We start from the raw sequence: 26,045 nt of genomic DNA on the forward strand, positions 1-26,045 counted from the left end.
AAACAAACTGAACTAATTCCTACTCTCCTTTTCTTTCTTGGTGGCGTGTAGCATTAATGATGTCATCATATCAATTGTATAATCTCTCTCATGTTTCCAATACAAGTATTAACTCTTCTTGATAAATTTTGAATTCTATCACTTGAATAAAGAGAGATCCGTTGGAAGCATTTTGCTTTCTTCTCAAGATTGGTTTCGGATCAAGCATTGGATCTTTAGTTTAATATGGGCTTAATGATGATGTTAATAGAAACTGGCCCAATTAAACAATTCAACCAACATTCATTTCATATAAGGCTGAATTTAGATTTCATACTGGGCTTCGAATTTTCTTTTCTATTCGACCCAAAAAATAAAATTTTATTTTTGCCATGGTCACATCAATTTAACACTAAGGCTGAAAATTGGCCCATTATAAAACCTGCATTGCAAAATTATTTCAATCAACATATAAAAATTAAAATCAAAATAATAATTTTACAATTAATCACATTAATAATGTTTGATCATCACTAAATTAGAAATAGAGTTTTCCAAACTGATCCGCTTCAATGATTTCTGGCATGATGGGACTATCAATTACAGTATATATTAAAGCAATAATAAACTATTCCTACAAAATAAGTAAATAAATCCTAGGAATGAATAATAGAAGTTGACTTAGGTCAACAAAAAAGTATAAGGTCAACAAAATAGAAGCTGACTTAGGAAATTTCTTTCTTTCTCCTTACAGGTCAACTTTATAATATCACATAATTTGTATATTAAACATCTTGAACTTTTGTTAAATAGCAGCACTGAACCACTCGTAATCTTTGTCACCCCAAACAAATCAGGATATGCAATGGCGAAGATTATCACAAATTCCCTTTTTCTACTGCTTGGAGCTCTTTCTTTCGTAGCAACGATCCAAGGCCAGGATCAATCAGGTTTGGTTACTTATTAAAATTTCAAGAATCACTATTTTAAGCTTCATAATTTCTTTAATGTAATAAGTTCAATTAATGGTTTCTATCACCAGGATTTATTAGCATAGACTGTGGATTACCTGAAAATTCTAACTACACAGAGAAGAATACAGGAATCAATTACATTTCAGATGCTAATTTCATTGATTCTGGAGTAAGTAAAACTGTGTCGCCCCAAGATAAGACTACTCATCAACAATACTTTACTTATCTTCGGAGCTTTCCTTATGGAACAAGAAACTGTTACAGAATAAATGTAACAAGTGCTACTAGATATTTAATCAGAGCTAGTTTCCTGTACGGAAACTACGATGGTCTTAATAAGCTTCCACAATTTGATCTTTATCTTGGAGTTCATTTATGGGACAATGTGAAATTCACAAATTCATCAGCCAGCATAAACTATGAAATCATTCACACTCTATCGCTGGATTATGTCCATATCTGTTTGGTTGACACAAACAGTGGGACGCCATTCATTTCAGTCATAGAAATGAGGATTTTGAACAATGCTACTTATATCACTGAAGATCCAACTACGTCATTGGCACGATTCCGAAGGTTGGATTTTGGTATCACCAACTTAACATACAGGCAAGTCCTTTTTTTTTTAACAAAAAATTAATTGATTCATATTTCGACAGTTAATAGTTATAGAAACTTATTAGTTGTTACGTGGGTTGAATTCATCCTATCCTAACAAACTATAAAATACAAAGGAAATAAAGAAAAAACCGTAAAGATGAGTCTTTAGTTTATAATATATGTACCCATCTCATTATTATTTGAATAAAAAAATATAGAGAATTAATGGTTAGTTAGTAAACTTTAGGATTTAGTAGCCAATCAGTTATAACTTAAATGACATAGTCTTTTTATACTCACTTAAGAAGTCGCGGATTCGAATCTCTCTATTTTGGTAAAAAAAAAAAAAAAACTCTAGGATTTAGTTTATAATTTAGAATCTAGAGTTAATATTTTATGATTTAGAGTGTAGAGTTAAGATAAATAAAATAATTTAAAAAATAAAAATAATATTTGTACTAAAGTGAATTATTATGTATTTATGTATAAATATATATTGTTTAATTTATTTTTAATATATATTTTATATTAATGACTAATTTTGATAGCTGATTTAATTTTAATATATACTTAATATAACTGTTAAAAAATTTAGTTATCTAGCATTATTTTTATTATTATATAAAAATAATACAAATTTATTGTCTAAAAGATTAAGACTATAATAATAATAATAATAATAATAATAATAATAATAATAATAATAATAATAATAATAATAATAATAATAATAATTTTCAATTATAAATATTCAGTAATCTTTTTATTACTATTATTTTATTTCATAATCCTTTAAATAAATTGCCTAAAATATTTTCGAGCACATTTAACTTTGACACAACAACATCGACTTATTAAATATATATTTTTCAATACATCATGATTAATGAAGTTTATTTATAATTTTATACTGTATTTTTTATATTTTATTTTTAATTATTTTTTAACTTTTTTAATCATCTTTTTAGAATTAATTATATTATATGCCAAAGTATGTAAGAAAATTTTCTATTAATATATCTAAGAAAGATGCTAACTTGAAAGGTTTTGTTTTTGTTGTGGAAAGAGTGGTGGTGATGCAAGTGAGGATGGTTTAATAGAAAAAATTAAAATTTATTATCGTTGTTGTTGCTGTTGAAGTTATGTTGGTATACAGGTATAAAGATGATATATATGACCGAATATGGGAGCCTTATTGGGACGACAAGTGGACACAATTAAGCAGCAGTCTTAGCAATGATGAGTTTGATCAGAATCACTTTAAACCACCAGCAGTTGTGTTGAAGACTGCAGCTACACCAAAAAATGCTACTGCCTCATTAGACTTCCATTGGGAGGATGATTTTGCAGATAACAATAATGGAGCTCAGCACCAATACTATTTCTACTTACACTTCACTGAGCTTCAGCAGCTGGGTGCAAATCAAACAAGATCATTCAATGTCACCATAAATGGCTTGCCTTATTGGGAAAATGTGGGACTCACATATGCTTCTGAACTCACCAGATATACTAGAGGCCCTTCGTATGAAGGCAAAAGGCATCACATTTCACTTTTCCGGACAGAATCTTCCTCCCTTCCACCCATCATCAATGCTCTTGAGATTTATCTAGTGAAGGATTTCTCATCACAGTTAGAAACCCAAAAAGATGAAGGTATATATGCTGCTGATATTTGTCTAAACTTAGATTGTTCTTTCCATTCTTGTAAGCATATTATTTAGCTTTGTTTGTCTTAATCTTGATTATGATGCACCAGTGGATGCAGTCACAAATATCAAGAGGACTTATAAGGTGGACAGTAGAAACTGGCAAGGAGATCCATGTGCCCCCACTACATACAAGTGGGATGGTGTAGAGTGTAGCTCTTTTAATGGCTTTCAAAGAATCACATCCTTGTAAGCTTACAATTCATTAAATAATAATACATAAATTAGAAAACATTTAACCGTTTAATTATAAAAACCAAGCATAAATTTATTATTGAAATAATAATTAATATTTTTGGAAATGGAATATTAAAGGAATTTGTCTTCAAGTGGACTAACCGGACATATACCTGCTGATATTTCCAAGCTTACCATGTTAAAGTCTTTGTGAGTATCTATCTCATCTCATCTCATTTGGTTCATATATACATAATGCAATTCAATAATTTGATTACATTTGTGTTATTTTTTTCCCCCTCTCTCTTTTTGAATTGTAACTGTGCATTTGAATTGCCATTTCAGAGATTTATCAAACAATGACTTAAGTGGGAGTATTCCATCTTTTTTGGCACAACTGCAATCACTGGGATACTTGTAAGTCCACATGATTTTATTGGTTATAAAATTTGACAAGGATGTTATATTTGTCTTCTGCTTTTGCAGAAACTTGACGAACAACAACCTAACAGGTTCAGTTTCAAATGAACTCCTTCAAAAACAAAGTGATGGTCTATTATCCTTGAGGTATATTATCCTTGATATAAATACTTAAAACAAAGAATCAATAATATATACTTGACATTGAAGATGCTTTGCTTATATATATCATACTACTACTAATTATTAAATAATGATGCCTTGAACTAGCTTTCTCTTTTATTTAGTTCCTCCAATAATAATTACTCGCACAATTTCCTAAGAAGTTATGAGTAACCAAACATAACCTTGCTCTGACTTTGTTGTCCTAACAATGCTTATTCTAGTGTGGGGAAAAATCCAAATCTATGTGCATCAACTTCATGCAACCCGCAAACAAATGATACAAGAAAGAAAGAGAATAATGTAGTTATTGCAGTGGTAACATCAATTGCAGGGATATTGGTGGTTCTAGTGATTACAGCAGCAGTTATAATCTTTCGCCAAAGCAAGCGATATGGTAACTGCTCCTAACTGTCATATATATGCAATCTTTTATGAAACAAATGAGTGAAGTTTGGTTGAGTGGGTTTTGATTTCCATAACTCGAAATATCTGCGAATAACTGAAATTTTTCATCACAATCAGCTGCTGCTACAAACATTATTCTTGGGAAGCGGCGTAATTCCATAAAGGGGTCAGAATTGGAATCCAGGCAACGACAATATTCATTTAGTGAGGTTATTAAAATGACGAACAACTTTGATAGGATTCTTGGCAGAGGTGGGTTCGGAACAGTTTACCACGGCTTTATTGAGGACATTCAAGTGGCTGTCAAGATGCTTTCCCTATCTTCAGTTCATGGATATCAACAATTTGTTGCAGAGGCAAGTGCTCAAAATATCCATAAGTGAAAGAAACCTCAATCTAAATTATATTGTTGCTGTATTTGAATGGCTTTTGAATGGCAGGTTAAGCTTCTAATGAGAGTACATCACCGAAATTTGACTTCTCTTATTGGTTACTGCAATGAAGACACTAATATAGGACTCATCTATGAATATATGTCAAATGGAAACTTAGATGAACATCTTTCAGGTATAATAATCACATACAATTATTTCTAATTTAGTATGGTTGGAGGGAGTTACTCATATGAAGATACTTCAAATATTTTTTTAAAGATATTTTGTAGTAATTAAAATTTAACAATCGATTATATAGTATTATTTTTGTCAAAATTAAATTGGATAAATCGGTTTGATTAAAAAAATCAATAAACTAAATTTTGAATTGGTTTAAATTAATATCTTTTTATAAAAATGGTTACAATATTTTTATTATAAAAAATAACTAAAATATATATATATATATATTAAATTTTAATTATTAAAAATTATCTTTAAATAAAAATATTTTAAATACTTTTATCTGAGTGACTCCTATAGTTAAAATAGTTAAAAAGTCTATATAATTTTATGAGATTTGAAAATAAATTGCTATATTTTAAAATTTGTAATTTATCTTATATTTTTAATTTTTTTAATTAAAAATAGTTTATTACTTCATAATAAAATATAATAAAAAATATATATTTTTTTCTACTCATGTTATTCAACAAATATATGTTAAAAGCTTCTAACACTGTGCAATCTCTTGTTTTTCAATAAAGGAAAAAACAATGGGGGATTGTGCTTGAATTGGGAAGATAGACTTCGAATAGCATTAGAAGCTGCCCAAGGTTAGCGCAAGAAAAATAATTTATATGTAAATTTAATTATTTCTTTGTCAAATTTTAGTTGTTAACTGATAACTATCTATACATGCATGGTGGAAACTTAAATCCAGGATTGGAATATCTGCATAATGGTTGTAAGCCACCTATAATCCACAGAGATGTAAAATGCACAAATATTCTATTAAATGAAAACTTCCATGCCAAACTTGCTGATTTTGGATTGTCCAAATGCTTTGCGGCTGACGGCGATACGCATGTGTCGACAATTGTAGCGGGAACTCCAGGCTACCTAGATCCTGAGTATGTGTTTCATTTCAATGATATGATTAGTTATCCATACCTTTGATTATTGAAAGAAATTTGATTAGAGATAAAAAAAATTAACTAACAAATGCACATTATTATTTGATTCGCCGTGCTAGGTATACAACATCAAACAGATTGACAGAAAAAAGTGATGTGTATAGTTTTGGAGTAGTTCTTTTAAGGATAATCACAGGTCAGCCGGTAGTAATGGTAAGGGAAGACATGATTCATCATATAAGTCAGCGTATTAATACAATGGTTACTAGAGGGGATATAACAAAAATTGTTGACTCAAGATTACAAAAGGATTTCGACAGCAACTCTGCATGGAGAGCAGTTGAAATAGCAATGACCTCTGTGTCTGCCATTTCAGTGGAAAGACCATACATGAGTGATATAGTGAAAGAGCTAAAGGAGTGTTTGGCTGCAGAATTAGCTCGAAAACATACTAGTTGTGACCTTCAAAATGAAGATTTGGTTGGGCAGGTGAGTCTAAACTTGATTAGTACTGATATCACTCCCATAGCTAGGTAGGTTCATAGTTCATTTCTAATTAATACTATTACCACTGTACTAAAGTAAAATAAAATAGCTTCGGAATTATGTTGCATTTTAAGTTCAATTTGTTGTAACAATAGCTAGCAAGTTAGCTATTTTATCTTTTAATTTGTTGCTTTGCATTTTATTATATATAACAAGATCTGTTATATTCAGTTATCATCGAATAATTAAGTTTTGTGTCTTGTATGTTTAGTGAGATTATCATAATAATTTATCTAATAATTGAATTGAAAGAAGGAAAATTATATATACTAGTTATTGTAGTATGTAGTGTTAGAATATAATTAAGATCAATTAATATTTGATTAAACACTTATATTATTAACATATTATTGACTGTATTCAAGTTATCTGGAATAATACAATATAGAAGGGTATTTATAAGGAGAATCGTAATAATAAAGACGTAATATTCTATAATAAATATTCAGATATATTAAATAATTCTAATTAATCCTAATTGATCTTAATTATATTCTAACATGTAGCATGACTAAATTAAATATTAGTGTTCATTATTGTTGTGAAAAATTGGTTCCAACTATGAGCAACAAGGGATGAACATTGAACATTCAAGAACAAGAGAAGAGAGTTTCTGAATTCTGAATTCTCAATGTGAATTGCATAGATTGAAAACTTGATTAGTGAATTTTAAATTGTTGATGTTACAAGTCCAGCTATATATAGTATGAATACAACTAACTAACTATTCTACTTGACATAAATACAGTAAGTAGTTACTAACAGAAAGCTAACCATCTATATAACTCTATACATGTCAGCAAGTTAATTATGTACAAATGTGTGAAATGTGGATAGAAGAGGGAAGAGTTGTGTTGTCAGTGTGCTGGTTCACAATTGTTGGCATCGCTACTGCCAAGAATTGGCTTGTACAGCAATTTAAAATCAACACAACTTTTTCTTGATCAAGATTTAGAGAAGGTATATATACCACAAGGCTTTAGAGATTTCCAAAGCTGGTTTAGACGTCTAGGATTTGAAAAAAAAAATCCTATGGTTGTTTTGAAGCAAACATTAATTGGCCCCTCCTCCAAATCCTTTTTTTTTTAACCTTCATACAACAATCTTATGTTAAGCCTTTCTCCCATTAGTAGTCTTTCGAGGTGCGTGATTTTCTTTTAACGAAAAATATGTTAGATAATAATCAATACTTTTCTCTTGTATTTATTTTATATCTAAACTAATATTAGTCATAGGAATAACAATACCATCCGAATCTGTGATACCCATTTCGTCCCTATCTGTTTAGGATAGGTAATTACCCACCTCGTACCTGGACGAATTTTTAGTGGAGCAGGTTTTTGGCCCAGCCCCAGTATATATAATATATAATTCTAAGGGCAATGTACTCAAATAAATAAAAGAAGAAAAAGCTTTACGTGATTGCAACAATTGGAACTTCGTTACCTGCATGTGCTTTTTTGTTATTATGTAATTCGTGGGAGCTAACCACGGTTTCCTATTTACATGTAATCAACGGTTTAGCAAGGAGAAGTGTTGAACGTAAATCGTGGTAGGTCACAACGGTTTAGCAAGCAACAAAATATACCCAAAAAACCCTATAGCCAGCCACGGTTTATGAAGAATTTTTTAAATTCATAAGTCCCGGTAGGCTGCCACGGTTTATAAAGAAAATTATTAATGTTCAATAAATTAAATAGTGATGAGCAGAAAGATTTTGAAAAAGTTTGAACACCATTTGATGTCAATTGCAATGCTATAATTTAACTGTAACTATTAGATTGAATAAACCTTATTAGTAGCGCTATAATTTAAAGCTATTTTGACTAACGTACAAAAATTAAATTAACTTTAATTAAAAGTAATAATAAATATAGCTGTTAGAAAAATCCTAACAATATATTTTAAAAAACAAAGTTTCGTTAATAAAACTAAATAGTTAAATTTACAATATTTAATTAGTAAGGAAGAACCAATGTTTAATTAAATAACATTTTGCAATTATTTTGATTGTCAAATTATTTTTTAAACTTATTTTTTTAAGAATTTAGAATTTAGTATTTTTATTTATTTCTTACATATGTTTTAGTACATTCGAGTATGACTGATTAAGCATGAATCTAAATTTTATTTAAGAATTTGATATTTAACCAATAAATTTACTGTATACTCGGTTAAATATCACTTCTTCTTTCTTTCAACAATTTATATTTTTTAATATTATTTAGTTCTAATAATATTATTAAAAATACATGTTGTCATTATTCATAAAAAATAAAATTAAAAAATTAAATATCGTTTTTAATTATCAAAATATTAATAATATTCATATTTATATTTATATTTCATCTAACAGTTTTATCATTGTACTATAATATTTAAATATAACCTAAAAAAATAAAAAACAAAAGTAAAAATTTAAAAAACAAAAATAAAAAATAATTATATAAATTTTAGTGAATAAACTTTAATTGATTTTTTTATTACTTATAATTCAATTTATCTATGATTTTATTAATTTTATAATTATTAAATTTTGAATTAATTTTTATTATTTTAATTATCATTTATCATCCATTACAAAATTTAAATTAATTTTGATATGCTACTATAAAATTTTAATTTTTTTAATCAATTAAATTAAATACATATCATTAATTATTTAATTAAATTATAAAATATGTGTTAAATATAATTATTTTTTATATTAAAATTATATTCTTTTTTGTATTTTTCTATTAAATAATAATATTAAATTATATATAAATTGTCAAATAAATATATTGTATAATATTTTTTACAAATAACTTCTAAATTTAACATTAACTTACATATTATCTAATAGTATTTTAAATATATTATATATTATATAATTAATTTAGAGAAAAATTATAAACAATCCATGACAATTATCTCAAAAGATAATGAAATCTTTAATAAAAAAAATATTTTTTAATTTTAATTTTAATTTTAATTTTTATAAGATTGATTAGTCTTTGTATAACAGAAACTAATCAATTTCATAAAAATAAAAATTAAAAACAAATAAAAATATTTTTTTTATTAACAACTTCGTTATTCCTTTGAAATAATTGTCAGAGACTCAATTGAATATTCACTCGTAAATTTAACTCTCGACCTTACTCTAGTTACTAAAGCAAAGAACATTTTTACTTCATTATTTGTGCTCTGCAAACGGAAAACACTTGAGATTCCTTTTGCTTGAGAAAACCTAGAGAACTGAATACTTTACATCGATCTAGCTACAACAACTTCTCTCAACCCCTTTCATTCTTTTCTCATCATCTGCCGCACTTGATTTTGAATCATGGCTTCAAAACTTGAAGGTGGAGCTTATCTCTCTTCTTTTGTTGATGCTATCTCAAAGAAGCTATCTTCAATACTTGAAGATGACTCTGTCCTGGAAGGAAATGACTCTGTCCTGGAGTTGCTTGAAAGGTTGGATGAAATTCTGTGTGATGTTGATCCTGTGCTTGATGATGCTGAGCTGAAGCAGTTCCGTAACGATAGAGTGAAGAAGTGGCTTGTAGATCTCCAAGATGCTCTCTACATGGCTGATGACTTCCTCGATGAACTCTCCACTAAAGCTGCCACTGCCACTCCAGGTAACTCTTATGACTGGTCTCGCCCTGTTGATTCAATTATTGAAGATAGCGGTGTCAATGTCATAGTTGGCAAACTAGAGTCTCTTGTACGACGAAAAGGTAAACTTGGACTGGAAAAGAGTGCCAAGTTGGACACATCTTGGAGAATTCCATCCACATCTGTCGTTGTTAGTTCTGACGTAGTTGGTCGGGACGAAGACAAGGAGAACATAATCAAATTGCTGTTAGATGATACCTGCGATGCTGAATCACATGTAACTGTGATTCCCATTGTGAGTATGGGCGGGATAGGAAAAACTACTTTGGCTCAATTGGTTTACAATGATGCCAAAGTCATGGGAAAATTTGACACGCATGGATGTGTGTTGCTGAAAATCCTGACCCTGTTCATATTATAAGGACAATAATAGGGGCAATAGATTCTTCTCCCTATAACACGGATAACTTTGATTCACTTCAGACTGATTTGAAGAAGAAGTTGACAGGACCTTTATTGTTGTTTTAGATGATGTCTGGGATGAGCAACGAGACATGTGGGAGAATTTTCTAAAACCTTTTTACTATGGGAATAAGGGGAGTAAGATTCTCCTAACAACCCGTAGCGGAAATGTTGCTTCTGTGTTCGCACCTAACAGTCTACATTATCGACTAAGTTTATTGTCGGAGGAAGATTGTTGGTCGGTGTTTTTGAAGCATTCATCCATTTCTACTGGTATTAAACAATATGCAATTCTAGAGCCAATTGATAGAAAAATTGTTGAAAAATGTAAGGGGTTACCTTTGGCTGTGAAGACACTTGGGGGTTTATTGCGCAATAAGTATAATGAAGGAGATTGGGAGAATGTACTTGATAGTAAAATTTGGGAACTCTGGAAGATGTTAGTCCTGCATTAAGAGTTAGTTATCATTACCTTCCTTCACATTTAAAGCGATGTTTTGTTTATTGTTCACTATATCCAGAGGATTATGAATTTGACAAAGACAAATTAATTTTGTTATGGATGGCTGAAGATCTTTTACAACCAAAGGAAAACAACACCTTAGAAAATATTGGCTGTGCATATTTTGATGAATTAGTTGCAAGGTCGTTTTTTCAACCTGCTAGTACTAACAGAAAGTTATTTATAATGCATGATCTTATGCGCGATCTAGCAACATTTTTTGCTGGGAAATTCTATTTCAAACTTAAAGAATTTGGCAATCGATGCATGATAGACAACAAAACTCGTCATTTATCATATGCTACAAAATTTGAGGATAGCATCAAATTATTTCGAGAGGCCAATAATGGAGCAGTACACCTGAGAACATTTTTAGATTTTACTTTCCTTCGCCATGATCAATCAATTGATATTGAAAGCGATTCTTGGCTCTTACAACAACAATTAGGGTGTTTAAGAGTTTTGTCATTTAAACACTCTTCTATAGAGTTATTGTCTGATTCAATAGGTGAATTGATTCTTTTGCGTTACTTGAATCTCTCTGACACACCTATTATGACGTTATCTGAGTCAATATGTAATTTATACAATCTCCAAACTTTGAAGTTGAGGAATTGTGATGAGTTAGATATGCTTCCCCGCCGCATGGAAGATCTTGTGAACCTGCGTCACCTTGATATTCGAGGAGCTTCTCGTCTGAAAGAGATGCCGAAGGGAATGAGCAAGTTAAAGCATCTAAACTTCTTAAGTGATTATATTGTCGGCGAGTATGAAGAAAATGGGATAAGAGAACTGGAAACACTGGACATTCTCCGTGGCTCATTTTGCATTTCCAAGTTGGAGAATGTCAAGAATAGCGGTGAAGTTTTGGAGGCAAAGATGGGTAACAAGAAGCACATCAACACTCTAAGTTGAATTGGCTTCCAGATGGTGACATTGATGATGTTCAAAGTGAAAGAGATATACTTGACAAGTTACAACCTCATCAAAACTTGAAAAAGTTATCAATTGTTGGTTATCGAGGTGAAACATTCCCAGATTGGTTAGGCCTTTCTTGCTACTCCAATATGACCAAATTGAGGCTGAAGCGTTGTAAGAATTGTTGTGAGCTTCCTTCACTAGGACGTTTACCCTTTTTACGGCATCTGGAGTTTTCTGATCTTGATGGGTTGGAGAGAATTGATTTTGAGATTCACAACAAAAAAAATGGATCATTTCAGCAGAAGACACCCTTCGAGTCTCTTGAAACTCTGGAAATTACGAGCATGTCTGGTTGGCGGGAATGGCATTTTCCTGATGAGTTTGATGGTTTTCCTAAGCTTAGAATCCTTTCACTAAAAAGCTGTCCGGTGTTAAGAGGAGATCTGCCTGCTCACCTTCCGGCTCTGGAGGAACTTACCATTGCTGATTGTGAAGAGCTTGCATGTCCGCTGCCGAGGGCTCCCAAGCTTCACCAATTACTTGTAGATGGTTCTTCTACGTATTTCGCAAGAGTCACGTATTGGAGTGGCGACCGCATATCCTACTACCGCCACAATATAGTAATTTCAGGAACCCAGCTGGCGAATTCCGTATTGGAGTGGCTACCGCACATCCAACCGCCACGTGTCCGTCGTCTGCGTATAATGAACTGTGAGTCAGCCATATCAATTTCAGGAGATTATTTGCCGGCTTCAAAAATTAACATTCTCCGAGCAACTGCAACACAAGTCACTAACGGAGATTCATGTAGAGGGGTGTGGTTCACTGTCGTCGTTTCAATTGGGGGCCCTTCCAAATCTCAAGGAACTCGTAATCAGTAAATGCCAAAGCATGGAAAAACTTAATGTTGAGGTACCACAGGCTCTTCCGAATCTTCTTTGTTTAAGGATCTCAAAGTGCCCCAGTCTAGTATCCTTGCCGTCGCTAGGGTTGGCTGCGCCCCACCTACAGGAGCTGTATATAGAATATTGCCGAAAAATCGATTGTTTTGCTGAGGAGTGCCTCCCTCCGAGTTTGAAAACTCTTGAGGTCATTGAGTGTGAGAAACTAGCGAGTTGGATTACATCAAATGTTTTGCAGAGTGAATGCCTTACCCATCTTAAGCTTGCTTCATGCTTTGATATAAAGTCGTTCCCAGGAGAGGGTTACCTTACTGCTTCTCTTGAGTGTCTTATATTGCGCAAGTTTCCAAATCTGGAGACGCTTGACTGCAAGGGGCTTCACCATCTTACCTCTCTCAAAACTTTAGCAATTGCTGACTGTGAAAAGCTTGAGAATATCACAGAAAAACATTGGCTTGCCTCCATAGAAAATATCTACATGGGGGAAGAATGTTCTTTGAGGCGTAAGCTGGAGGAGATGGAACACCCAGGGATTCAATTCATTCCTGGTAAGTGTTTTTGTTTTGTTCTTCCCTAAACTCACTGCTCTCCTATTATAATCCTTTGCATCAACCATTTTCATTCTCTTGTTAATACACCACGTCAATATTTATTATCTTTTCATTTCTTATGGGTGCCATTTTTTCCAATTTTTTAAGGATAACAAATTAGATGCTTAGAAAATAACAAAACGGTAAACTTTTTCATGATCGCTTCTATATTGCTTACATTATTTGTATGGTTTATTGCAGATCCGCCTCGTCTTTATCGTCCTAATGCATACTCCATCATCAGGGATTATTGCAGATTCGCCTCGTCTTTATCATCCTAATACATACTCCATCGACCATCATGTAGTGTGCAATGAAAGCAAGTCAGTGGCATTCGGGTAGGCAATACTTCATGAAACGGACTATCTTGCTTTTTTAGTAAAAACTAAAAAGTCATACCAATTAGGAAAAAATAGCTTACTTTTCTTATGCCATCTTATTTTAATTTTAATTTTGTTTTTATTTCTGTCACCTTGATAAAAGCGCTCCAGTCTATTTTTCTATATATAATATTTATGAAAGTATATTTTATATTTATCTTAATTCCGTGTGTAAATCCCTGGTCTAAACCTAGATTTTATTTGTTGACAAGATACTATGTTTTTCAGCATACTCTTGCATTGGGTCTTCCAGATTTGCGCTCATGGAATTCGATATGTATTGCTCATCTGACTCTTTTCATTTGCCAAAATTGAATGTTACTATCCCAATATACTTCTCTATGTCAATATCTACAATCTCTAATATACTCATACTCATAAGGTCTTATATAGTTTGAGTGCAAAAAGACATGAAATGTTGGCTTTTATTATTATATTGAAGATTGAAGAGCCAACATTAATACATGGCTGAGGCAAGGTGAGAATTGGGGTGCACTAAGTTGTCTACATTAATACATGGCTGAGGCAAGGTAAGAATTGGGGTGCACTAAGTTTGCATTGTCCATGTCTTGCAAAGCCACCTCTTGCACTGTCTCTGTACATTTTTATTGACTGAATAATCCTACCTTGCTTTGTTCAGGTTTATTTAAGAATGGAGCAACTTGCTATACCAATGAATCTCTTGAACCACCCACTATGTCAATTAAAGAATTTGCTTCTGCTGCAAGGAAAGCAAATAATCAAGGTTACATACTGTTTATAGCTTTTTGTGCTGATATTATGCTTTATTTAAAATTTCCATCATTGCTCGTACTTGTTCCTTGTCCCTGTCTAATTATAGTTATCTCTGTTTTAAAATGTAGAGTCTAAGATTGCAAGAAGATGCATGTCGTTTCGTGGATATGATAATGCAACATTCGATGATAAACTAATGGTTCTTGTAAAAGGCTTCCTTCCTTGATGTATATTGACTTTGAGAAAGGCGCAGTTTCAAGCATCTTGTTTGTGTGTTGGCCATTATATCTTGGTTGTGCTTACTGAAAGACATCAGATGTGGGTAATTTTGGCAAAAAAATTAAATTCATCAAATATATGTATATAAACACAACGCTAGCTCCATAGGTTGATGTTTTCATTTTTCGTAAAACAGATGTTCTATTTCCTATATTTTGCCAGAATTATGGTACTATGTCATTATGCTTCTTATAGTAAATTTGAGAATAAAAAACTTTGGTTTCCTGTACAGGTATTGGGCTCCCAAAAGACCCTGAAAGCAGTACAATTTCTTGCCTGAAACTATTGAAACTGCTAGCCTATGTGGTGCGGAAAAAACTGGTAGCAATTCAATGCTTGGTTGCACCTATCTAAAATGTCTCAAACTAGAAAATCACCTGCGTCTTTAGTGTGTGGCTTCTTGAATCCTCAAGAAGGAAGAGATTTTCTTCTTCCACGTGAATCTTGAACCATTCAAGTGATTTTGGGATATGTAAAGAGTAATGAGGTCTGCATGAATAAAAGGCAAAGATGAGGAGGAAAGAGTCTGTCCACATGAAGGACCCAAAAATTTGGTACAAAATAGAAAATTTCCCTTGTATGGGTCATTGATGAGGTTGATAGCAGATGGAATTGATGTTCCAATATCTTGTATTTTGTTTTCATTCTCTCCGGAAGTTATTGCATGTTCTCCAAATGTATATTTTCTGCATCAAGTTTTTCTTCATCGCATAAGAAATTTCATGCAGATATATATATATATATATATATATATATATTTTTCAAGTGTCCGTCAGTGAAGGAGTGTATGTAGTTTTAACAGAATTCAGGTACTTTCTGTTAAAGGAAACTTTCCGTTATTTCTGTTTTCTGGTGTAACAAACTCTTAGCTATAGACCTATAGTAGTGCCTACTCTGCTATATGCCTATATATGCACATAGCTATACTGGTAAATATAATTGCAATCATTAATATCAGCTCATTTTAATCACGTTGTTACACTAGAACAATGCATCACCTTCATCTAGTTTCTCTTCGATTCAGTTTTACCTTAAACTCCTTGAGTCAGGTCTATAATTTGTAATTTAATGCCTGAGCATGTGACTAAATTGTCATGTTTAATTCAGACACTCAGACGTTGTTGATAAATGATGTTTTATTTTTAACTTATTGAAAGTGACATTATACTTATTCTATATATGAGTTATTTATTATTTGTTGATGTTACGGTACTCTTGGATTTCATCAAGCTAACCTTATATATTCAAGCCGAGTAACTTGAATTTGATATCTAATTGAAATTGAGTCCAAATTTACATTATATTATTCTTATTAGAATGTTACCTATTTTTAATTTTTAGACCCATTTTTCTTATGTTCAGATGATAAGATGATTGTATCTACCATAATTATTAGGGGTGTTCATGGATCGGATCTGATTCGCATATCCGCAGTGTTCATCCGAATCCGATACGAAAATTGCGGATATGGATTCCATCTGCAAGGCTTTCGGATCGGATCGGATCCGCACATTAATCGGATCAGATTGCGAATTTTGTGTTGGTATCCATATATCCGATCCGCATATCCGCGTATCCGCAAAAATAAAGAAATAAATAAGTAAATATTATTTTTATGTTTTATTTCAACTAATAATTATCATATATGTTGTATTATTTTAATTTATTATTTAAGAAAAGTATGTTTAATATTATTTTAAGAATAAACATATTTAAAAGAATAGAAAAAATGAATTTTTTTGATATTTTTTTAATAAAAATAAGTTTTTAAAAATATTTTGGTATTTTACGGATATATCTGATATCCGATCCGCAAATGTGCGGATCGGATCCAACTTTAAAAACTGCAGATATTAGATCCGATCCGATAATTTTAGTGGGGATCGGATCAAAATTTTGATCATATCTAATCTGATCCGATGCGCGTTCATCCCTAATAATTATATCTACCAATTTTTCTTTTACTCACTGTAAATTTATATTCTTTGCTTTATATAAACTTATTGTATCCATTGGAACAAGTATTACCAATATGAATAAAGTAATAAACATTTATTATTTAAAATTTCTGTGAAGCTGACTCTATGACTTGGACTACTCACTACTAGAAATCTAGGATCAAACGTGGCTAAACCCATAATATGGTTTATAAATGCAAAAGTAGGATTTCAAAGAAATTTGAGGGGTAACGTAGTCAACTTCCGTTGAATGTAGTTTATGGCATATTTAGATTTTAGAGTGAGGATATTTGTATCATTCTTTAATAATTTTAATAAGGTAAATTTACTTCTTTATCGCTTTTTTTAACAATTTAATTTTAATGCAAAAAGAATACATATAATGTTCTTTCAAAAGAGAAAATAACTAAAAATATTTTCATTATCTAATTCTTACAAAAATATCTTCTAACTTTATTAACGACAAAAATATTTTAAAAATATTTTAAAATATATAAAAAAATAAATTCCAAAGAAAAAGTCATTTTCATTAATGAAAAGTTGAAAACGACTAATGTGACAAATGAAAATGACTTTCATTAAGCTTCCATGACACTTTTAAAACATTTGAAATACAAATAAAATGAAAATAATAGAAACAAACATTAATATTTTTTTTCAAATATTTGAGATAAAAAAAATATTTTACTTCCTTTTCGTTATTTTATTGGCTCAAGAGCTGTAAATGCTAATATATATGATTTTTTTTTTTTTATCAAAAGTACCAGTTATACTTACGTAAAAAGATTAAAAAATATTAAAAAACATCTTGAATTTAGATATATTTAAGAGAATATAAAGTTATACTCATTAATTATTATACTCGTATATTTAGTCATTTAATAAATTTATTAATGAAAATATATATATATATATATATATATATATATATATATATATATATATATATATATATTATTGAATGCATCAAGAGAATCAATCCTGCACCTCATGCACGCAATCACAGCTACGAATTCACATGTAGTGTTATTGAGCAGGTAGACGAAGACTTAGCTAGAACAATTATTGAGGACCTTAACTTTGTAGCTGAAGACTTGGACTTAGCTTTATGTGTACTTTGTAACAAAAAGACCAAAATGGTAGGGTAATACTATGGTGCTGAACAAGAAAATTTTCAGCAAGTGCTGAAAATAGGTGGTACAGTGAAAGTTACGCGTATATAAGTTGTCTTGATGATGCGTGATCAAGAGTGATGGAGGAAAACTCTTAATTAGATCTCATTTAATTTAGTTAATGATAATGATTATATTTGGGCTGTTTTTAAGAATCCAATAAATATTAGATGCTGACACAAAAATGTATAACAAAATTTAAATTTTTTGCTGCTTCTTCTATATCAGTTATTTTAAATAGTCTTCAGATTTTAGATAGCTTCTATTTTCAGTCATTTTTTTATTCTTTTATAATATTTTTTTGACTTATTTTTTATAGTAAATTTTAAATTTTAAAAATTTAAATATTAATTTTTATTTTTTTAACAAATTAGACAATTTTTTTAAGTATAATAGGCAATGATGGATCTAAAAATTTTTAGGAGTAGAGACAAAAATATATATACTAAAAGAAATTTTATTGAACATTATTTATTATATGGAGATATAAAATTTAAAAAGAGTTAGTGAATATTTTTATTTTAAAATACTATTCATTATATATTCTTAAAAATATTTTTTTTATTTTTAAAATTTGAACTTAAAATATTTTAATTAAATTATAGATAATTTATTATCCTAACTAATTTTTTTATAATTTAATAATAAAAGACTGAATTAATTGACACATTAGCACCTAATGATATACTAATATTTATAATTTGAAACTAGAATTATATATAAATACTAGAAAAATTAAATCTGTATATAAAAAGTATATTTATATAAAATAATAAAAACTTAATTTATAATTTTTTTCTTTCTTTCCTTTTAAAATAATTAAATTTGTTATATATTTTTTTAATTTAATTTTGGTATAATGTTAGATAAAAAATTTGATGCATCTGTTTAATTATGTATTGTAATTAAAATATTTTTTATTATTATTTCTAAAAATAAAAAATATATTCTAAATTAGTAAATTAATCAATTTATTTTAAAATTTTATATGTAATATAGGTACATATAATAGAACAAAAGATAAAAAAAAATAACAAGGATGAATAAATTGAGATTAAAATAAAATATATAAAGTCATAAAAAAATAAAAAAATTAGATTAATACATAAATTATAATTGTTTGAATTAAAATTTATAATTAAAAACATTAAAAAGAGAAACAATAAAATTAGAAGATACATAGAGTTATGGAGAGCTATATAAAAAAAAAGGATAATTTGAAATTTATATTTTGACGAAGAGAATATGACCATTAGATAAGGAATAGAAAAAGAATGTTGAAAACATAAAAATAAGAAGATGGTCTAAAGGAATAAAAGAGCGACGGCACAAGAACTAAATTTAATTGGATTAAATAATAGTCAAAATAATAGAGAAATAAAAAAACAAATTTAAAACCTTGACTAATTGGATTTAATTTATTTGTATTAGGTCACTTAAAATTTAAAATGAGAATATATTATGTATAACTATTTTTTTTTTTTAAAAATTAAAAACACAATGGGGCAAATGTCCCTTCATTTTTGTTACTGGTCTGTGCGTCAATAGCAATTACTATTATTTACTTAAAAAATAAAGAATACAATATTTTTTTGTTCCAAATAATAATAAGAGTATAATATTTAATCGTTTAGTTTAAAAAATTTTAATTCATTTTTGAAAACTATCTTTAAAAATATGTTATTTTAAAATTTAATTTATCCAAATAATTTATTCTTACAAAAAATTGTTGTGGTAAAATTTAAAAATTTTATTTTTATTCTAGAAACAACAATAAATATATATATAAAAAACATGTTTAAAATTATTTTTTAAAAATATTAAAAATTATTTTTATTACTTTTTGAGAATGTTCAAGGAAAAGATTTAATTTTTATGTTCTATGAATATAAAAAAAATTTACAACAATAATTAATTGTACATAGTCATGTAAAAAATGGATAAGTTTAATTGAATGATTGTAAAAGTTTTAAATTTTTATTTATTAAAAAGTATATAAAATTTAAAATTTTAATATATTTCTGGTAAGATCTAACAACATGAATACATATAATCAAATTTTGAAGATAGTTTTCAAAAATAAAATAATATTTTTAAAATAAACGGTTGAATATTATATTTTTATTATTGTTTAGAACAAAAGAGTATTATACTATCTATTTTTTTTTAAGTAAATAGAGGTAATTGCTATTGATCTATTGTACTTAAAAAAATGTCTAATTTGTAAAAAAAAATTAAAAATTAATATTTAATTTAAAAAATTTAAAAATAAATAAATTTTTAAAATAAAAAATTTGTTATAAAAATAAATAAATAAATAATATTATAAAAAAACAAAAAAAATGACTGAAAATTTAGGCTATCTAAAATTTGAGGACTATCTAAAATGAATGAGTGATACAAGAAGAAGCTGCCAAAAATTTAAATTTTGCTATACATTTCTTTGTATCAATATCAAATAATATTTATTGGATCCCAAAAAATGTCATACCAAAATTTGTTAGACTTCCAAAAACAGCTCATCAATATAATCATTTGTTGGGTATATTAGTATGAGAAGATGACAAAATCTTATATTTGTGTAGTGGTTTCAAGGCATGATTAGATCACTTTTTTTAGAGAGATATTTGTCCCCACACTTAGTTGTTATAGGGTTAATGACAATACTCTCCCAGGATACAATGAAACCTAAGAATTTCTTAATTAGCAATAGTAAGAAATTCTCAACTCTCTTGAACAAAGAAAATTTTTTAATAGTTGATTAAAATATACACTTAGTACTTATCTTTTTAAAATAGTGGACAATGACTTATTTATACATATTGCACGTAGCAATTATGATTAGTTACATATACAAATAGTTGTGTCTTTTCTATTGCTAATAGATACAATATTTTGAACATACACAATTCTTAAAGAGTTGTGTCACTTTAGCCAATAGACACAATGTTTTGAACATATACAATTCTTAAAAGATTATGTCCCTTCAACCAAATGGTACTAAACGGTTAGTAACCGTTTATTAATATTAATAATAATATTAATAATAATATAATAATATTAATAATATTAATTAATCAAATTTATAAATACCCTTCATCATCATCATTAACGAAACCAAATGACATTTAATTAAGCGTTTTTTTCCATCACTTTATGGCCAGAAATTATCATCTATCATCAAAGTAACCTGCATAAGGAAGGAGGCACGAGCAGCGAGCAGATCTGGGACAAAAGATCCCTTTTGCTATGGGTGAGTGGCACTTATCCTCTTGTAAAAATGTGAAAACCTAGCAGAAAAAAGAGGATAAATAAACAACAATCCAAATAAAGAAATAAAGGAAGAAGGAGAAGAACATGCAACGGGTGTGGTGGAGGTGACGGTGATAGGATGCTCGTGTCGCTATCGCAGATTCGAATTGCGCACAACACTACGCAGATGAGATAGCTAGAAGATCTGGCAGAACAGAGGAGGAAGCAGAAGAAGCAGAGGAGCTAGCACAACGTAGAAACTTTGGAGAGGTGAAGAGATGATGATGGAAGTTGAAAAGAAGAGAACTGTGTTGTAAGTTGTAACTAGTGAGAGTGAAGAAAATCAGAATAGGAATTGAGATAGAGATCTGAAAAAGAGGGGCATCTAATCGAACCCTAAAAAAAAAGCAAATAGCGGCTTCTCTCAAATCTGTCACGAAAATCGTGGCTAAATTGCAGATAGTGGCTGTTTTTAAAACCGACTCTAATAAAGTGCTACTATCTGCTGTGTGTCTTGTAGTTGTATATAACAAATTTATTATGCAATATATAAGATTACTTAATACATAATAGAATTTGAGTCGAGAATCTAAAAAAAAAAAAAAATCGACAAAACTACTTATATTCTGAATAAGTGAATCAACCTCACTTAATACATTTTTAGTTTAGTTTATAGGTTCATCATAAGTATTTTATTTACAGTTCTACACTAAATTATTCTAATATATAAATTCATCATAAGTATGTATGTTGAGAATTAAAATTGATAAAATCAAAGTGAAATCTTGTAAAATGACACAAGAAATAAACAAAATGGAATTTAATTGTATTTGATTTGTTCACACATATATTTTCCTTTATGCGGGGTTGAATCGTTGATTTTATTGCTTATCTTATATATAACAATTATTGAGGTATCTACGAATATGCTTATCATGTTTTTGATTAATTATTACTGGTGTTCATGTCCAGGCAATGCACAGGGCATCACACGAACTAAATCATTAGTAATAACACATAGAATTATTATGATATTATTGTTAATCGAAAAATATTTTCGACTAGAACAAGATGATTCGAAATTTCGAAGAGATGTTAGAATGGAAGCAGAGGTCAAAAGGTGCATGTGTAAGCATTGATTAAGAGTTATTCGACATGGACTCGATTCAGACGCCTTATTAGATCGACTAGGTCTAGTCAAGCAGGTATTTGAAAGAGAAATCGAATGACTGTTCGAATAGTGAATCGAATGGTTATATAAATAGAGAAGTTGAAAGTTTTCAGGCTTTTTTATATTAATAATCAGGGTAAAAATTAAAATTCCCAAAATACGCAGGCAGAAAAACGTTACGAAAATACGCATGCCCATGTCTTGGTCGCCGCCCACGAAATGGGTTTCCTCTTCATTTCTGGTGCAGCGCCCTTGAAATGGAAAAAGCAGCAGCAGGTTCCAACTCAATAGCGGCGGCCACAAAATGGTGCAGATCCCATTTAGTGCCTGTCACCTGCGAAATGGGGCACATCTGGGTCGGCGGCCACGAGTTGGGCCCAAATCAACTGCAGCGGACGCGAGTTTAGCCACTTCTGGTGCACGGGCCACGAAATGCGATCGTGGTTTGCCTATATAAACGCTGCTGGATCAGCCACAGAAGAAGCCATTATGTATCCACTCTCTTGCAACTCTCCAACATTCTCTCTCAAGTTCACAAGCTTCTTTCTCTCTTAAAAATTTTTTTTGGGGTATTCAGATTGGGTTGTTTTGTGTATGGCTTCGGAGAACGTGTATTTAATTATATATCCCAATGAAGAAATTTCTCATACAGCAGAAGGTATTACATTCGTTTGCAATGATCCGTTATGGATAATGATTCCACCACATACATCGTTACAAGATCTGAAGAATCTAATTCTGGTTCATACCGGAATGGTTGGAAAAAAAATCACAAAGTTGACCTACAGGATGCCGGTTGCAGTGGCCAACTCGTTTGCATATCAAAAAATGCAGATAAAATCTTATCAGCAGGTGTCAATGATGTTCTCTTATCATCGCAGCATAGGTACCATATATTCGTTGGAGCTTTGTCTGAATATTCAGGATATTGGCGGAAGCTCGTCCAGTTCCAATAATGTGGATGGTGTGAGAAATCTAGAAGTGGCTGATTTTGTACCGGGTCCGGATACAAGTAGGGCCCGTAGTCCAAGCTTCAATGCGTTTGTTGTGCGGGAACATAATGCAAATCTTCGTGAAGCGCGGTCCTCCACTTCAACCTTACATGGGTTCGATAGGCATCCCGATGTTGGCATCTCTGGTAGTTCTGACGAGGATGACATTGAAGAATTCAGTGGTGATGAGGCAGAAGCCGTTCCAGAAACGCAACCTCTGCATGGCGACAACGTTCCTCCAACACCTGTCGAACCGGTAGGTGGAGGTGTATCCTCCAGCACACCTGCACACTACCTATCCCTAAATCTTGGAGCAATGCATTCGAGTAACGCAGAGGACAGACCTAGTAGCTACCCTCTCTCAGGCGAGATGGAGCTCGAGATTGGGTTAAAGTTTTTGAACCGGAAAACAGCGATGCTGGCAGTCAAAAACTACAACATCCGTGGGAGTGCAGAGTATAAGGTCGTTGAGTTAGACCAAAGGAGGTATGTATGTCGATGCAAGCAGTTCGGTGATCAATGTCGTTGGATGGTACGGGTTGCGAAGACAAGGTCTTCCAGATTTTGAGAAATTCGAAAATATGAAGGGCCTCATAGTTGCTTGGCAAGTTCGATGTGTCAAGACCACGCTCAACTAGATAGCAATGTGATATGCCAGCACATATTCCCCATGGTGCATGCTGATGCGACTATTTGTGTAAAGGTGTTGCAAGGATCGGTAGAGTCAGCGTACGGGTACAAGGTGTCTTACAAGAAGGTTTGGCACGCGAAGCAGAAGGCAATCGCAAGGATCTATGGTGATTGGGACGAGTCGTATGACCAGCTGCGCAGATACTTCAATGCGCTGCAAGCTTTCGTCCCAGGTATTCCTTGCAATTTACTTTTGTACGGTCTTTGCTCTTTGTTGTCCGTTTACTCGTTAACAACTTTGACCAAGTAAACAAATTTTGCAACAGGGACAATTGTTGACCTCCAAACGGTTCCATACTATGTCGGAAACACGCTTGACCGTGAAAGTGTCATGTTTCACCAGGTCTTCTGGTCGTTCTCTTCGTGTGTTCAAGCGTTTAGGCATTGTAAGCCGCTGCTGTCAGTCGACGGAACACACCTGTACGGTAAGTACGCTGGCACCCTTCTCATGGGCATAGCACAGGATGAAAACAACAACATTCTGCCCGTCGCTTTCGCCCTCGTAGAAAGAGAGAACACAGATTCATGGTACTTCTTCCTGACTAATTTGAGGAGACATGTAGCGACTAGGCCAGGAGTTCTTCTTATCTCCGACAGGCATGCTGCAATAAAGGCCGCGTTGGAGCGTGAAGGATGTGGTTGGGATCACAATGCTTACTGTGTACGACATATTGCCTCGAACTTCGCAACAAGTTTCAAGAGTAAGGAAGCCAAAAGACACCTGGTTAATGCCGCTTATTCGAAGACCCAAGAGCAGGCGCAGTACTATCTTGAGTTAATTAGCAGCGAGGATCCCATAGCATCACCGCAGATGATGAGTTGGATACGAGGGTTAGAGCCACCTAAATGGCTGCAGCACCTTGATGAGGGCCGACGATATGGTCACATGACGACCAATCTTTCTGAGTGTATCAACTCCGTCCTGAAGGGCACTAGAAATCTACCAGTCTGTGCAATTGTCAAGTCTACATACCATCGCCTAAATGAGTTATTCGTCGTGAAGGGTCGGCAAGCACAAGCGCAGATTGCAAGCGGTCAGGTGTTCTCACAGTTCCTGCAGAAAGCCATATTAGCGAACCGTGAGGGAATTTCTCAGATGTTAGTGACGTCGTACGATAGAGCCACAACCGTATTCACAGTCGACGAGATAGCTGCTGCAGGGGTGCAGTCTCGGTTTAGGGTTAACCTTCAGTTTCGTAGATGTGACTGTGGTTACTTCCAGGCGTTACACTACCCATGTGCTCATGCTCTAGCCGCTTGCGCCTATGCGAGACTCGAGTGACAACAGTATGTAAACTTGGTTTATCGCATGGAGAGCGTGTTTCGGGTCTATGAAATGGAATTCCAGCCAATGCCGGATGAGGAGATGTGGCCCCCTTATGAAGGCCCACGTGTCTGTCCCAACCCCCTCCTACGACGCACACTTGAAGGACGTCCGGTGTCTACGAGATTTCAGAATGAGATGGACGAGGTTGAGCCTGGACTCGGTAAGCGGTGTGGCCTTTTCAGGCAACCAGGACATACGAGGCGACATTGTCCCAACGCTACTGCAACCTAGAATGCCACCTGCTTGGTTTATTGTAATTTTTTTGTTTTTTTTTTTCAGTTATTTGAGTTTTATTGTATTAATGAATCTATGTTGTTTCTTCTTGTTATATTAAGTTCGGTTCGCGTGTGTTTTTTATGTAAACAAACTAATATCATCATAAACTGCGGTACGGTCGTTAAAAAAATTCGTGATTGACGAAAACAATAAGAAATACATAACACAAACAAATAGAGCCATTCATAAAGGTACGAGTACATCAACATAACTAAACAGTAAAACATATAACATCGATCGGAAACAAGATAACTAAACAATTAAACATAGAACAGATAACATCTGAAAGAAGGCTAATGGTGCTCGTGCCCCAGTCTGCCGCCTGTGCCACACGAAGGAGCTCGAGTG

At 31.6% G+C, this 26,045-nt stretch overlaps 3 protein-coding genes and 1 pseudogene across 4 annotated transcripts; all 4 read left to right on the forward strand.

The window, feature by feature from the left end:
• The first annotated feature begins 806 nt into the window (after positions 1-806).
• Positions 807-6,654, forward strand: LOC107614778 (senescence-induced receptor-like serine/threonine-protein kinase). The gene is made up of 13 exons (XM_088498194.1): positions 807-929; positions 1,022-1,562; positions 2,710-3,209; positions 3,313-3,451; positions 3,578-3,649; positions 3,785-3,856; positions 3,926-4,006; positions 4,246-4,418; positions 4,547-4,785; positions 4,870-4,996; positions 5,571-5,639; positions 5,747-5,936; positions 6,059-6,654. Exons 1-13 carry the CDS (start codon positions 845-847, stop codon positions 6,474-6,476), a joined length of 2,706 nt encoding a protein of 901 aa, XP_088354320.1. The 5' UTR covers positions 807-844; the 3' UTR covers positions 6,477-6,654.
• A 3,000-nt stretch (positions 6,655-9,654) lies between these two features.
• On the forward strand, positions 9,655-15,824 carry LOC107616517 (putative disease resistance RPP13-like protein 1; annotated as a pseudogene). Its single transcript, XR_015899475.1, has 6 exons — positions 9,655-13,423; positions 13,667-13,803; positions 14,074-14,375; positions 14,486-14,590; positions 14,709-14,898; positions 15,092-15,824. The product of XR_015899475.1 is annotated as a putative disease resistance RPP13-like protein 1 (transcript).
• A 7,182-nt stretch (positions 15,825-23,006) lies between these two features.
• Positions 23,007-23,972, forward strand: LOC107614776 (uncharacterized). The gene has a single exon (XM_016316910.1). It carries the CDS (start codon positions 23,007-23,009, stop codon positions 23,970-23,972), a length of 966 nt encoding a protein of 321 aa, XP_016172396.1.
• A 45-nt stretch (positions 23,973-24,017) lies between these two features.
• On the forward strand, positions 24,018-25,376 carry LOC107614775 (uncharacterized). The gene is made up of 2 exons (XM_016316909.2): positions 24,018-24,267; positions 24,361-25,376. Exons 1-2 carry the CDS (start codon positions 24,018-24,020, stop codon positions 25,374-25,376), a joined length of 1,266 nt encoding a protein of 421 aa, XP_016172395.2.
• Positions 25,377-26,045: the final 669 nt, after the last annotated feature.

Source organism: Arachis ipaensis, chromosome B9, assembly GCF_059453495.1.
Source record: "Arachis ipaensis isolate K30076 ecotype BB chromosome B9, ASM5945349v1, whole genome shotgun sequence".
In the NCBI taxonomy this organism is placed as follows: domain Eukaryota; kingdom Viridiplantae; phylum Streptophyta; class Magnoliopsida; order Fabales; family Fabaceae; genus Arachis; species Arachis ipaensis.